This window comes from Silene latifolia, chromosome 1 (assembly GCF_048544455.1).
Source record: "Silene latifolia isolate original U9 population chromosome 1, ASM4854445v1, whole genome shotgun sequence".
Classification (NCBI taxonomy): domain Eukaryota; kingdom Viridiplantae; phylum Streptophyta; class Magnoliopsida; order Caryophyllales; family Caryophyllaceae; genus Silene; species Silene latifolia.
The window spans coordinates 1,411,653-1,425,406 of record NC_133526.1 but is presented as its reverse complement, the minus strand read 5'-3'; the positions used below and the strand labels follow the sequence as shown (position 1 = coordinate 1,425,406).

The following is a 13,754-nucleotide window of genomic DNA, read 5'->3' as shown; positions in this document are numbered from 1 at the left end:
CTCTCTTTCGTGTTTTGTATTATACTTGTATACTATACATGGATATTTTGTAATACGGAAACTCAATTTAACCCTCCATTGACAATGCTAGTCTCGACCATCTTAGGTAGTCCATCAAGAACATGCACTACAACACCATATATCTCCATCTCCTACTAATTTTGATCACCTTGATTACTTAGACAATTTAATTACATTGAAAGTGAACGATTCAATACTTGATTATCCTCGCTAATTAGGAGGCGGAGAATATCAACATAACAAATTATATCCTTATTGTGTATAAGGACTTTTTCCATGATATTTTGCTTTTTGGACAAAACTAAAATATTCCTGGATTTCAATTAACATATACTCAACATATAACAACTTTTTCCTTGATATTTTGCTATTGAACAATATTTTATGTGGGGGTATTTTAATCAAGGTAAACAAACGACTGAGACGGAATGAGTATGTGTTAACTTAGTTCAAATGAAGGTATTGAGAGTGTTTGATGATAAAAAAGATTACCGTTAATCCACCATAAATCTAATGAATAATAATATGCAATACCATGCCGCTGCAGATAAGTCAACTAATTTAATAACCAATCTTCTTATACAATGAATATGAGAAGCATATTATATATGGGTGATGCACCAGTATGTAACAAATGAAAGGAGAACAAAAATAACATTATACAGTATGACATAAAAATGCTGAGATCTGCTATTACTCTAAATCTATACTAAGGGCACCATAGGAGGAATCCCCACTACTCGGAATCCCGTTGTTTAAAAGGCATCTCCGCCCTTTTGGTCACCAAAAATACGCTACCGGAAGTCTGAAACCATCATAGATAAACCTTTGTGGAGCGCGATCGTGGGCTCCCATCCTAGCATATCTTTAGCCTTTGTGATGTCGGGTTTCCTCTTGTGAGGACCATCCTTAGTGTTTGGCCTAAACTGAATCTTTGCATTCGGATCTATTGTTTCCTGAACCACTTGAAAATAAATAAAATAAGATCTTCGTAAGCAATGACGGTTCTTTTCTGACTCCTACAGACTCTACTAAACTTAAAATGCTATGGAGTACATGTCAAAAAGGAATAAATAGCGTACCTTGGCATGCTCAAGCATGGTGAATTCACCAGGATTTCAAAGATTAAAAGGACCGACGTGTTCACCCTTCATCAATCGCATCAGCCCTATATAGTAAAAAAAAAAAATAATAATAATAATACATTAGTTGTGTGATGACAACCATTCACAGAATTAACGTACAACTCATAATGCAATAGTGTCCCGAATTTTGCTAATCAATAGTATATACATTCAAGTATAGGAATGAGGAGTAGTATCGATGCTACCGTCTTGAATTGTTCACCATGAATAAGTCGAGTAGTCTCTTAAGATGATTTCGTAGTTGTACCTGTGAACACGATGAATGCTTATTAGAAAAAATTCAATACAAACTGCATGATAAAATTAGGTCTAATTAAAAAATTTAGCAAATCAAAGAGAAACTAAATCATCATGAAAACAATAATAACTGATGCATCATGAAAGAAACTATTGTTTGACGGATCAAAGAATTTGTGATTATATATATAGTGAACATATAGTGTCCTAGTTACCATTGAAGAGAAGATAAAGTTTTGATTAGGACTCTAACCTATTATTTTATTATTAATTGGCTAGCTAGTAGATAGATTAAGATTAATAACCATAAACATACGTATTTATCTTCTAAATATATATTGATTTTTAAATTTGTTAGTTTTTTAGGTGTTTTAAGAACCTTGGAGTCTCTCAAAATGCCTGAAAAAAGCCTCTTTTATATATATACATTGATAAGTGAACCAAATTGATTTTTTGACAAATTGGAGTTAATTAGCAAAATAATTAGGAAATTGGAGTTCCTTCGAAACTATTTTGCCCAAATGGTGTCCACGTCATCACTTTCATTTTTTTTCCAATTTTTAGGCAAAGTCGCTAACTTAGCGGGTTTGTCTCCTTGTCATTTTTCAGATAATAGATACCATAAGCTTATGAAAAATAGAGAAATAGAGAAGCAGCTAACTTTCTTAGCGGCTTTAGTGGTTGTTCATTTCTTGAATAGGCTGCCATTAGTGTTTGAAGGTGACGGTTTTTGAAAAAAAAATAGTAAAACCGCTAGTTTTTTTAGCAGTTTTACTATTCACTTTTTTTTAAAAAAAAAAAAAATTTAAGCCGCTAAGTTCTTAGCGACTTACTATAAAAACTGGAAAAAAAAAACTAAAAACTGATGACGTGGACGCCATTGGACAAAATAGTTTCAAAACAACCCCAACTCTCTAATTATTTTGCTAATAAACACATATTTGCCAAAAAATTCTCAAATTGTTCATCAAAAGTTTTCCTAAAATAAAAAAGTAAACAATTGACGGAGACATCCTTTTAAATAAATAAATAAATGACGGGACGAAGACAGTACTTTACTATTCAAGTATTCAACACTAACATACTGTTGTCAAAAAAAAAAAAAAAAAAAAAAAAAAAACACTAACATACAAGAGCAAGCTAAGGTGTAATCCTCAATCAAGTTTTGTACACATCTTCAGTGGTTTTGCTATACGTGTTGTTTTAACAAAACATGTCTTAACTTGTCTTTACGTACACATTTTGCATGCGACTGCATGCTTAAAGTCACGGGTGTTTCACAATACCCTAGCTATAAATTCCCATGCATGTACATTTTATATAGAACCATAAACCAAGAAAAAATCTAGGTCAAACCTAGGTCTAAGAAAAACCCTAACCATGGGGAAATTTGCAAAACTCAATGCTATCTTCTTTATCTACATGGTTTGCATGGCCATCTCATTGCCACCCATTTATGCTTGTGGTTCTTGTGGCAAACCTAGCCCACCTAGTGGTCGGCCTAGCCCTTATCCACGCTCACCACCCCATCATGGTGGGAAGCCACCTCGCCATGGAGGAGGTGGTGGACATGGACATAAAGGTCCCCGTCCACCACGTCATGGTGGTGGTGGACCACCTATAATCATGCCCCCTATAATTATACCTGCACCACCAGTTATAACACCTCCTCCTGTGATAATCACTCCTCCTGTTACTCCTTACCCTCCTTCTTATGGTCCTCCTGGCGCTCTTGGTACTCCAGGTAGTCCTGGCACACCAGGATCACCAGGGACACCTGGTACACCAGGAACTCCAGGAGTGCCTGGTACACCAGGCAAAGGTGGTGGAGGCGGAGGTGGAGGATATGGTCCGCCTGGAAAAGGTGGAGGAAGTCCTGGTAAAGGAGGAGGTGGTGGCGGGTATGGTCCACCTGGTAAAGGAGGTGGTGGTGGTGGACCACCTATAATCATGCCCCCTATAATTTTACCTTCACCACCCGTCATAACACCTCCTCCTGTGATAATCACTCCTCCTGTTATTCCTTACCCTCCTTCTTATGGACCTCCTGGCGCTCCTGGTACTCCAGGATCCCCAGGATCACCGGGGACACCTGGTACACCAGGCAAAGGTGGTGGAGGCGGAGGTGGAGGATATGGTCCACCTGGAAAAGGTGGAGGCGGTGGAGGAAGTCCTGGTAAAGGAGGAGGTGGTGGCGGATATGGTCCACCTGGTAAAGGGGGTGGTGGTGGTGGATATGGTCCACCAACAAAACCCAAGAAATGTCCAATAGATGCATTAAAGCTAGGGCTATGCTTAGATGTGCTAGGAGGGTTAGTCCATGTCGGAATCGGAGACCCGGTAAAGAATGTATGTTGCCCTGTGTTGCAAGGATTGCTAGAGCTAGAGGCAGCACTTTGTCTATGCACTGCAATAAGGCTTAAGCTTCTCAACTTGAATATATACATTCCACTTGCTTTATCTGTTCTTGCACAATGTGGAATTCATCCTCCATCGGATTACATTTGCCCTCCTATCTCTTAATCATATCATAATACTACTTGTATTAACAACTTTTTAGGTTAATTACTTAATGTTTTGTACTAAATAAAATGGCAAACGCAACTCTGTTTGGTCCATTATGTGTTTGTAGTTTGTACTATGTATTTTGGTGTTTTAAGATGTTTTATTAGAGTGTAGCAACTTGCTACTACTATCCCTTTCTCTGGTTTACTCTTTTATCAATGCTAGTAAAATGAGGGCGCTACCGAATGGCACTCAATCTCGTCGCTACCCTCTCACATGCAATAAGTATGGACCCCTACAATAACGGATGCATGTGTGAGAGGGTGACATTCAATCTCGGTGGCGCCGCCTTTATCAATTGCTTCTACAATCTACAAATTCTCGTGCAACACAGTCTTACGACAAATCTCTTTAATTTTACTGTCATTGGAGATTAATATTATTAGGACAATGAGTTTACATCTATCATACTCCGATCCTTTCGTTGCAGTGAATAGTTATCTATTCCTTTTAGACTAATGAAATAATCAAGTACGATTGTACGAGTATCATATTTACTCTTCTTTGCCTACAATATGATCGCTTGCCCAAAACTCCAAAAGTGAGTAAAATCTTGTAAAGTAGGAGGGGTAAATACGTCGATGTATATAAAATAACTTACCAAATATGAATACAATTAGTCTCCCTTAAGACATATATAACAGTTAAATAAAAATTTGCGATATGAATGTAGATAACTCGCTATTGATCAATACTACCCAAAATGGGAATGGATAAACAGTTTACGGATTTACACGTAATGAAGATAGCGACTAGCGACCACAAGTTCACTACCGAAAAACAGTCTATCAAGTCAATACTTCATTAGTTAGAAGTATATATCAATAAGATTCTATTCCACAAGTTAGGGAAAATATACATACAAATTAGTACAAAAGTAAAAAAAAGAATAGTCCTTTAGATTTTACATATTGCCTTTGGCTTGGAGGGCTAAAATGAAGAACTACTTAAGCTGCAATTATATACCATTACAAAATATGCCTCAACTGAACTACATGTACAATTGTACTTTTTACTTTAATTTCTTCTATCCACCCTCAAATCACACTTATTCCTCCTTTGTAAAATTGTAACCCCTAATCCCATCTTTTGCCTCTCCTCTTTGCTGTAAAAATTGTGACCAGTAGTCGATCACGAAAAAACGGAAAAAAAAAAAAAAAAATTAGTACATACCTATGATGCTAAAATATTTGGAATTTACGCTTTGAAATCAGCACTGTGATGCCTCTAGTACTATTTTCTTCTCTGGGACTTGCCATTTCTCCGGCTTGAGAAGAGTTTCATTGGTAATTTCATCGTCTCGTCTGATAGCACTGCCATGTTTAGAAGAAAGTCTTGTGATAATTTAGCAAAAAAACGCAGACACAGAGTAAAAACTTAAAAGTCGACTCTTTGTGCTGTTACACTTGTGTGATTGCTCAAAAGTGGCAATCGAATGTGATTCTTTAATCACGAAAACTTGTATGTATGAGACGGTCTTTTACACGTGAGATCAATTCATTAACAGAAGGCCGTCTGATCGAAGTTCTATGGTACCAAGATAACATTCATATCATGAATTACAACACTTCAAAAAAAGTTGCAAGGACTTATAAATGGGGAATATAGGTTATGGTAAAGAATGGTGCACCTGACTAATAGTCAATGCTCAGAAGATGGATTGACATCGTCGTTGATTTCGCCGAATATATTGGGGCATTCATCCCAATTTCCCTGATCTCTAGCCTCCCAGTAGCCACCTTTGTAGTGATAAGGGCCGTCTTCACCCTGTTTCTCAAACCATCTGGGTTTCCATCCATCATCTTGTAATTTTCTTGACTGCAGTTAACAAAGATTTGGGTTTAGAACATACATGATGTTATACACGCCTTTTACTCGTAAGTTAAAAGAAGGCCGTGAATACTGAATGAATACCATTCGCTGTCTCCTTTCAAGGCGTAGTTTCTCAGCGTTTGCGCGTTCATACTCCCCATTCTCCAGATGTCGTTGGTCTGGTCTAAGTCTTGAGTCCGTTGGAGGAAGCATACCCTTAATTCATTGTAAAAAGGATAAAGTCAGGCAACTAACAAAAAGAATGCTCACAGAAACCTGATCCACGACAATCACAATTACCTCAAGTCCAGGCGTCAATTCATTGAGAGTAATGGCGAAATTTGTTAAGTTGTATCGAGTAAGATTAGGGGTAGGTTTGATCCTTCTCCAAAGCAAGGAAGCATCACCGGATGAACTTAAATCTTTGACCTTCTTGATTCCGTCTCCTTTAGAGAAATAGATACTGTCGTCCCATTTCCCAAATACTGTTCCAACTTTGTTCCCCGTGTCATCTTCAACAAATCCTTGAACCTGCAGCATAGTTAATTTGTAAATTAAGAAAAAAAAAAAAACGCAAAAACCATGGCGCATATATATAATAGGAACGACGAAGGATAACTGGATAAGGGAACTGACCTGATTAGGGTTCCGGTCAAGAAAGGATTGCCCTTTGAATTTAAGTGTACAAGAGTATTGGCGGTTGCCACGTATGGACATAGTCCCATGATGATCACAGTATAGTTTACCGATGATTAGGTTATGGATGCTTGTTGTCACCTAAAACCATCAAGCAAGCACATAATTAAATCTCTTCCCAGAACATGACGGATACAGTTCATACAGTTCATACAGATATAACAAGATAGTAAACTAATCAGATTAGAGCAGAACATTTGCAAAATCATGAACATCACAGACAGCACCTTGCTCCACTGGAATATTTCTCCGTCATCGAACTGAAGTGTCAGAAGTCCAACTGGGTCAAGTTGAATTGATTGACCCCAGAATCTACTCTTGATGTTGCTGTCTGCCCAGAATTTCCATCCCCTGCCTTCACAATGACAGGCAACGAGAGTCGGATGGTGACTGACCTGTAACAAAGTATAGAATATTAGAAAACGTCCTCTAAACGAAGCTGAGACTCCAGAAATTAGCACCCTGGAAAAAAGAACACCATCTGCAGAGTATCACTTCTTTTACGACATGCGTTATAAAAAACTTAGTCGGACTTCTAAACCATCAAATGTAGCAATGCATGATTTTTAAAAGAAAGAAACAGAATCTACCTTTTCAGAGAAAAATCGAAACCCTTTCTCAGGATAATCTGCCTCATAAGTTTCTCCTAGCAAAGGATTAAATGGTTTACAAAGCCGTCCCTCAGTCGATGCATAACCTGAAACAGCAAAAGCTGCAACATTTACAATTCTCATGAAACTGTTCCCCTGAAAGCAAAAACAAATAAAAATAAAATTGTGATTACTTATTCGACTGTACTAGAAATAATAACGAAATATCTCATTCACCCTTTCATCATTTTAATTAAACGTGGGATTAGTATTCGAAGTTAGGATCAACACTTGAGAGATTGGGCTAGCTAAAACCTTGATACACAAATGTAAACTGTCGAATGCAGTCATCCTCAAAAATTAGGATTTAGAAAGTGTAGTCATTTTGATTAGTCTTAGAGCCACACGTATTAATCCAAAACCAGAACTTTAGGCTGCCATGACGATTCCATGTCATGTCGCATTACATTTGAAAAATCTTGGGACTTCAACAAAGCTGCTATTTCCGTGTTGAAAAGCTATAGATTCGTGGCATTAACTATGAGCTATTGTAGAAACCAGAAAGAAAAACAACCAAACATCAGACAGAAGCAAATAACTTACAGCTTTTCCATATTCATATGCTCGATCTAATAGTTCAGAATATTCCAAGTCTTCACAACATTTCTGAAGTGATGATATAGGCTCGTTAAAGTAAACTGGGAGACACACTCTGGTGAGATCTTTTCCGACATTGTCTTTAATCATAGACCAGAGACTGACAGCTTTCTCTTTTTCAACTGGGTCAGGAAGCTTTGTTCGCCTTTCGATCAGAACACCGCCTTGATTATTGGTTCTGAGCCCGCTGTGAGCTGGAGATTCACTAAAAAAGTCGTGTGCATCGTAATAGCAATAATCTTCTTCTTCGGGTGCTTCTTCAATGTCTGGCTTTTCAGTTCCCTCAGATGACTCGGTCGTGCTACATTCTAGTCATCCACAGAGTATAGATGGTCAAGATATGACAAAACCAACATAGCTGTCATGGAACTACAACCACAAATCTACAATGAAAACACCGAGAATCTAACCTAATACGGCTTAAGAAAAGGTATTCATATAAAAACTCGTCATGGCTCACAGTTAGCCATAACAATTCTGCGAGTTATATTCAAACCCAAACCCTGTGCTAGGTTGAAGATATGCTCAGGAATATGATTTAGGAAAATAAATCCTCCGCTAAATAACAATTATGTATTCTACAAATCGCACATTGTAGTTCTAATCCCACTGCAACACGTTTCTACTAAAGGGAATTTGACCCTTGCAAATAAAAAATGACATGGTTCAAAGTACTCCGCCTAGCAACGCTAAGGAACTTATCAGAAAAACTCGAAATGAATAGCAGCCGCGTGAGAGTTGCAATGAGAAATCATCAAAACTCCACATAGATGTTAAAAAACACTTCTAAAAGTCATTGAAGGCATGCTAAGGTCTGAAACCTATCAGCAACTTAGCATCAACATTCCTCGTCCCTTTACACCAAAAAAGTTCAAAACTCTAAACAAAAGGAGAGAACAGACAGAAGAAGCACCATATAGTATTAAATACCACTATATTTTGCACGTTGTCCACGAGCGTACTCTTGCTTTGTTAAAGGATACTCCACGCCATTAATTCCCGAGACTTCAATTTCAGTATTTGATGCCTGCGCACACATTAGTAAATCAGTTATCAAAAATCAAAACAAAAAAAGAAATGAATGACGAATGAGCATTAGTATTGTGATCAAGATTCAAGGCAAAATACCTCTAATTGCCTTAATGTGTCAAGCAATTTGGTCCTTTCCTCACAAAGAACCTTCATTTGTCCTTGTATTTCTGTAAATTCTGAAAGCATAATCTGCTCGCAGTCATTTAAAAGAACCTCATTGGCTCCATCGTCAAGCAACCGCTTCTTTAGTCTTTCTGTCGAAACAGATATACTGCTAGGCGAAATAGTGAAGCTATCATTTAACCCTCTCGTAGTGTACAGACTTCTTGTTGCGGCCAAAGCTTTCAACCACAACTCTCTTTCATGCTTTGAATTACTTCTAAGATGAAGGGTCTTTGTAGCTGTAAATATGTAAAACCTCTTATTGTCAGACTTGCTTCCTCGAAACGTTGACACCTGATGAAATTGTATTGTAAAATTAAACTTACACAGTCGTCAACAATAAACTCGCACGTCCCACAACTTATAACTTCTAATATGTAGACAAACTTTCGAACAATAATTATTTCAAAATGTGAAACAACGAAGCACAGAAAATTGCTTAAAGACATCCAACTTGTACTCATAGAAAATCAGTAAATTGAACAATTTTCTACTGGCAATCCAGGTTCATAGGTTAAAACTAAACAGAGCATGCAATCATCAAAGGAAGCTTGAGATCTAACATCCTAGACACAGTTGGAATAAAAGCGATGACACACGCATTATTTTCATCACGAATGTTTCCTACCCCAGATATCCCACCTTTGTTTTCTCTTCCTCCAATGGATCTTATCTTAGATTTGAAGATAAAAAAGAATATGTTCCATAGTTTCTGTAACTTGTTTTTTGACGTGCACGCACCAAAATACTAGCTAAGAGAAGTTTCCAACCCTTGGAAATATTCCGAATTGGTGTCTGAACCATTTCAGTAAAGAATTCTCCATCTCTATCAGACACAAATGTAATACATAACTTGATTCAAGCAGCTTTGAACATAATGAGGTACAATACAATGTACCAGGAAACACAACTGTACCAAGCATTTGGTACATCATTTGGCTTGTCTCGAAAAAAAAAAAAATTCAGGCCACCATACAAACCCATGGTAGATGAGTGGACCTAACCAGATTGCCAAAGGTGAAACTGTATCTTATCCCAAACCGAAACCTTCTCTAAAAGTTGTCCAGGTTACTTCAGATTTAGTTACAAGTATCCGACAGGGGTACGTGTCCTAGTGTCATACTCCTATATTATGCAAAGTTCCCATGTTTTTTATCTTTCAGTGAAGGTGTCCAACTGTCATACAGTCATACACAATGTAACATGACCATTCAGAGTAACATAACAAGTCGGTGCACAAAACAGACCATACGCGTAACTACGGATCTCACAATAACTTCAAAGGTGACAACATAACCTTATCTTAAACCGAAACTAAGCTGTCTTACAAAAATGGACCTACATGGCTACATTGGAGCCAAAATGAGGTACTAACATACAAAGGTGAAGAAAACAACAGATAAAGAAAGACCCACATAAACAGCAGCAAATTAGATGATGGTTTACTCTATATCCACAAATACAAAATTGAAATTAAATAAATCAGACAAATTGGCAGGTATCATAAATATAAAAACAGTAATGCAGCTCAATTGCATTAAAAAGATCCCCATCAAACCCTCATGAACTTACTCCTCAGATAACTTCCAAATTATTAAACATGTCACACCACTTGTACCAACACCAAGTCAAATTAATAATCACTTGTACTAGTATTACAGCAAAATTTGTCTATTTTTCTTGGCCCCCATTAACGATCACATCAACTTAGAACAAAACGTAAAATAACATAACAATTCAAATCAGACCGTTATATACCTACAAGGTTACAACAGACTCGCTTTCTATTAGACTCACTATAAATGAGTTAATGGCTTATTTGTAATTGTACGCAACTACACATATAATGGTTTCATACAAGACTGGCCTAGACAACGTAAAAATTCAAACGAGACTGTTGTATGCATAAAACGGACTTTCTTTCCACTCCCTTGTATACCATACGTTTATAAACGCGTTAATGGCTTATTTGTACGCGTACAACGGTCTCATACAAAAAAACGATAAAGAATACAAATTTAGGGGTAAGTGTGTGTGAGGGATAGAGGTATATGACCCCACAACTTAGTATAAAACCAAAAGGTCCCCCTAATTTCTACACCTAGCTTTGCACCTGTTGATTGTGACCCACTTTCAGTTATATATACATACATTTTTATTAAAGTAATAATAATATACTACTCAAAAAATACATGGATACAACATATACATATTTCCAATGCATAAACAAATGAAGTATAAAAAATTTCATATATTTCTGGGAATATTCAATCAAAGGACAGGCACTAAATTCATTGAAACATAAAGTAGCTCACATTACATCATCACAAAATTAAATTTAGGCAAATATTTATTAAAACAAAATATAACATCACATAAATCCGTCAAAAAAGTCGACATTATATGCATTTCTTCATTCGTTCATCGAATTGTAAAAACGGACCCGTCCCCCCTCCCACCCCCCAAAAAAAACGCATTAAATAAAAAAATAAGACGGTCTTACACAATAATTACCACCCTTACCTCAAGGTGAACAACAGAATTGTTAACTTTTTTACTGGTCTTACTACGACGACCGCAACTATCAACCCGAACAAGCCTCGCTGAGGTAAGATCACCAATGACGGTAACATCACGAGGAAGCGAAGACGATAAACTTTCAAGATTCTGCGGCGAGAGAATCTTCGTATACGATAACCCACCATCGCCACGTAATAAAAACCACCTTGATCTCCACCCTTTACCGTAGTTAGTCCATTTATAAAGCGGACCCGCTACACTAACATCGGATCCGGGTCGGGTCAATACCAGCTCCGGTGACCCAATAACTGCTGGAGACCCGTTTCCGCCTCCGTCTAAGGGTACGCAACAAAGGGAATGCATTTCTTTGACGCGCATTTTTTGGGGTGATTAATTGTTTTGTATAATGTTGTTTGTGTTTGTGATTATGTGAGGTTAAGAGTGATTAATGGAGGTACATTTTATAATTAGAAAGGTGATTAAGGAGTAATTAAGGAATGCGAGGTTTGTGGATCTGATGAAAATGGTGGAAGTGTGAGAGTTTTTGGAAATGGTGATGAAGAAATGAGAGAGGAAGAGAAGAGGAGAAGAGGAGAATAAATGGAGTTTGGTGTTTGCTTATATATGAATTCATTTTTAAGATCATAAGATATGGTGGTGGTAGGTTGGCGTAGATCTGATAAACGGGTTATTCGGATTGGTTTTGAGTCGAGGTTAGATTAGATTGAGTTTATTTGGGTTGATGGGTTAAGTTTGATTTTGGATTGGTTTGTTTCGGGTTTGTTTTGAGTCGTTATCTTAATCGATTGAGTTGTTGGCGGGCTGGTGGTAGGTTGGTGTTGATTTGATAGACAGGTTATTCGGTTCAATTTTAACTCGAGGTTGAATCGGATTGAGTTTGTTTGAGTGGATGTTATTTTGATTTTGGATTGAATTGGATTGGATTGGTTTGGGTATAGTTCGAGTTGTTGTCTTAATCAGCTGAGTTGTTGGAGGCTGGTGTGGGTTTGAATCGGTCTATGTTGCATTAAATGAGATTCGAGTTGGATCAGTATATGGTTAGATCTGAATGAGTAAGGGTGGACATTCGAGGGTGGATCAGTATATGATATTTTAATTGTTTTTACACAAATTTTTGTTTACATCCGTTGTAAACAGGAATAATTTACAACGGAGATATAAATCCATCCAAACTAACACTTTTTTGGGGGGTGATGGTGCTTTCCACCCCTTCTTTAAAACTTACAACGGTTGTAAGTAAGACTTACTGGATTTTAAGTTTTATGATCGAATTACAATTGGACTAAATCTATTTCAGGCATGTTAAATTCAATTCAATTTCGATTCGATTGTCGTTAAATCGAGGTGGTCAAAGTTTGATTTGAAGATCTATTAATACAGGTAAGTGAGCATGAAGTCATCATAAAGGCATATGAAGCGATTGAAAAGTCTGACCATAAACTAACATTATTCACACAAGTTGGACCTAATAAGTAGTAATGACTAATGACTAGCCTCACTATTTTTTGTTTTCAGATAATGTGACAAATGACAATGTTGTAAAAGCAGGACAAAGGGGAAATTTCTCAATACCATAAATTAACCTAATGCCACTATACTACGCTAAAACTTTAGAAAGGGTTGTATAAAAAAAAAGGTCAAATTAAAAATTACGGATATTTGTGTGTTACATGTTCAGATTTTTTGTCGCGTTAGTAATTGTTATACGGTATTTAATCGTCGAGGGCTAATAAGGTGGATTCATCTAAACCTTAGAATGTTACACACTTAGACATTCGTTGGTCGGGAGTGTGGTCGGTTACTCATTAGAGTTGCTCATACCCATAAAACCATGAGCACTTAGATCAACTGAAATAGTTGTTCTGGTCTAACCAGAGGTCTCGAGTTTAACTTATGTGAATGCAGCAGTGTTAAAACTCATGAGGAAGAATTTTACCGCTCGAGTGGTTCTACCCGGCTTAAATCCTGACTAAACCAGATGATATACAAAAAAAAAAAAAAAAAAAAAAAAAAAAGGTGATCATGGACGGAACTGGGCCATGCGAGGACATCAAATGGGGCCTAAACATGGGTAACATGTGGGTTGGGCTGGGTCAATGTGCTTATATTGTCACTTTCGGGTATAAGTCATTAATCTGTTTAATCAAAATGGTGAAAATGTACTAATCTCTTACAATAAGCACAAACATTATGTAGTACTACTATTAGAGTGTTGGACATAATAAAACGTAAAACTATTGAGATCTGAGAATGAGTGAATTAGCAAAAGATTGATTAAAGTGGAGTGTCCAGCAAA

At 37.1% G+C, this 13,754-nt stretch overlaps 2 protein-coding genes across 3 annotated transcripts; one reads left to right on the top strand and one right to left on the bottom strand.

Annotated features, from left to right (window-relative positions):
* The first annotated feature begins 2,751 nt into the window (after positions 1–2,751).
* On the top strand, positions 2,752–4,017 carry LOC141642382 (uncharacterized). Its single transcript, XM_074451192.1, has 2 exons — positions 2,752–3,327; positions 3,523–4,017. Exons 1-2 carry the CDS (start codon positions 2,784–2,786, stop codon positions 3,924–3,926), a joined length of 948 nt encoding a protein of 315 aa, XP_074307293.1. The 5' UTR covers positions 2,752–2,783; the 3' UTR covers positions 3,927–4,017.
* A 739-nt stretch (positions 4,018–4,756) lies between these two features.
* LOC141591995 (oxysterol-binding protein-related protein 2A) lies at positions 4,757–12,440 on the bottom strand. Of its 2 annotated transcripts, none has more exons than XM_074412530.1 (11): positions 11,441–12,440; positions 8,852–9,211; positions 8,654–8,750; positions 7,670–8,031; positions 7,067–7,222; positions 6,704–6,871; positions 6,417–6,557; positions 6,081–6,311; positions 5,883–5,996; positions 5,599–5,786; positions 4,757–5,281 (listed from the first exon to the last, which is right to left on the bottom strand). In XM_074412530.1, the coding sequence occupies exons 1-10, from the start codon at positions 11,813–11,815 to the stop codon at positions 5,610–5,612; spliced, it is 2,181 nt and encodes a 726-aa protein (XP_074268631.1). In that variant the 5' UTR covers positions 11,816–12,440; the 3' UTR covers positions 4,757–5,281; positions 5,599–5,609. The 2 variants fall into 2 exon arrangements, with proteins under 2 accessions (XP_074268631.1, XP_074268639.1); XM_074412538.1 differs by having other exon boundaries at positions 8,852–9,156; positions 11,441–12,141.
* Positions 12,441–13,754: the final 1,314 nt, after the last annotated feature.

What these genes read in the sequence shown, in the direction of transcription:
- LOC141642382 (XM_074451192.1), top strand. Translation starts at nt 2,784, where the DNA reads ATGGGGAAATTTGCAAAACTCAATGCTATCTTCTTTATCTACATGGTT. An exon ending in TGGTCCACCTGGTAAAGGAG is followed by an intron (nt 3,328 to 3,522) that starts GTGGTGGTGGTG and finishes AAGGTGGTGGAG; the next exon opens with GCGGAGGTGGAGGATATGGT.
- LOC141591995 (XM_074412530.1), bottom strand. Translation starts at nt 11,815, where the DNA reads ATGCGCGTCAAAGAAATGCATTCCCTTTGTTGCGTACCCTTAGACGGA. An exon ending in ATTCTGTTGTTCACCTTGAG is followed by an intron (nt 9,212 to 11,440) that starts GTAAGGGTGGTA and finishes CAATTTCATCAG; the next exon opens with GTGTCAACGTTTCGAGGAAG. An exon ending in TTGAAAGGAGACAGCGAATG is followed by an intron (nt 5,787 to 5,882) that starts GTATTCATTCAG and finishes TGTTAACTGCAG; the next exon opens with TCAAGAAAATTACAAGATGA.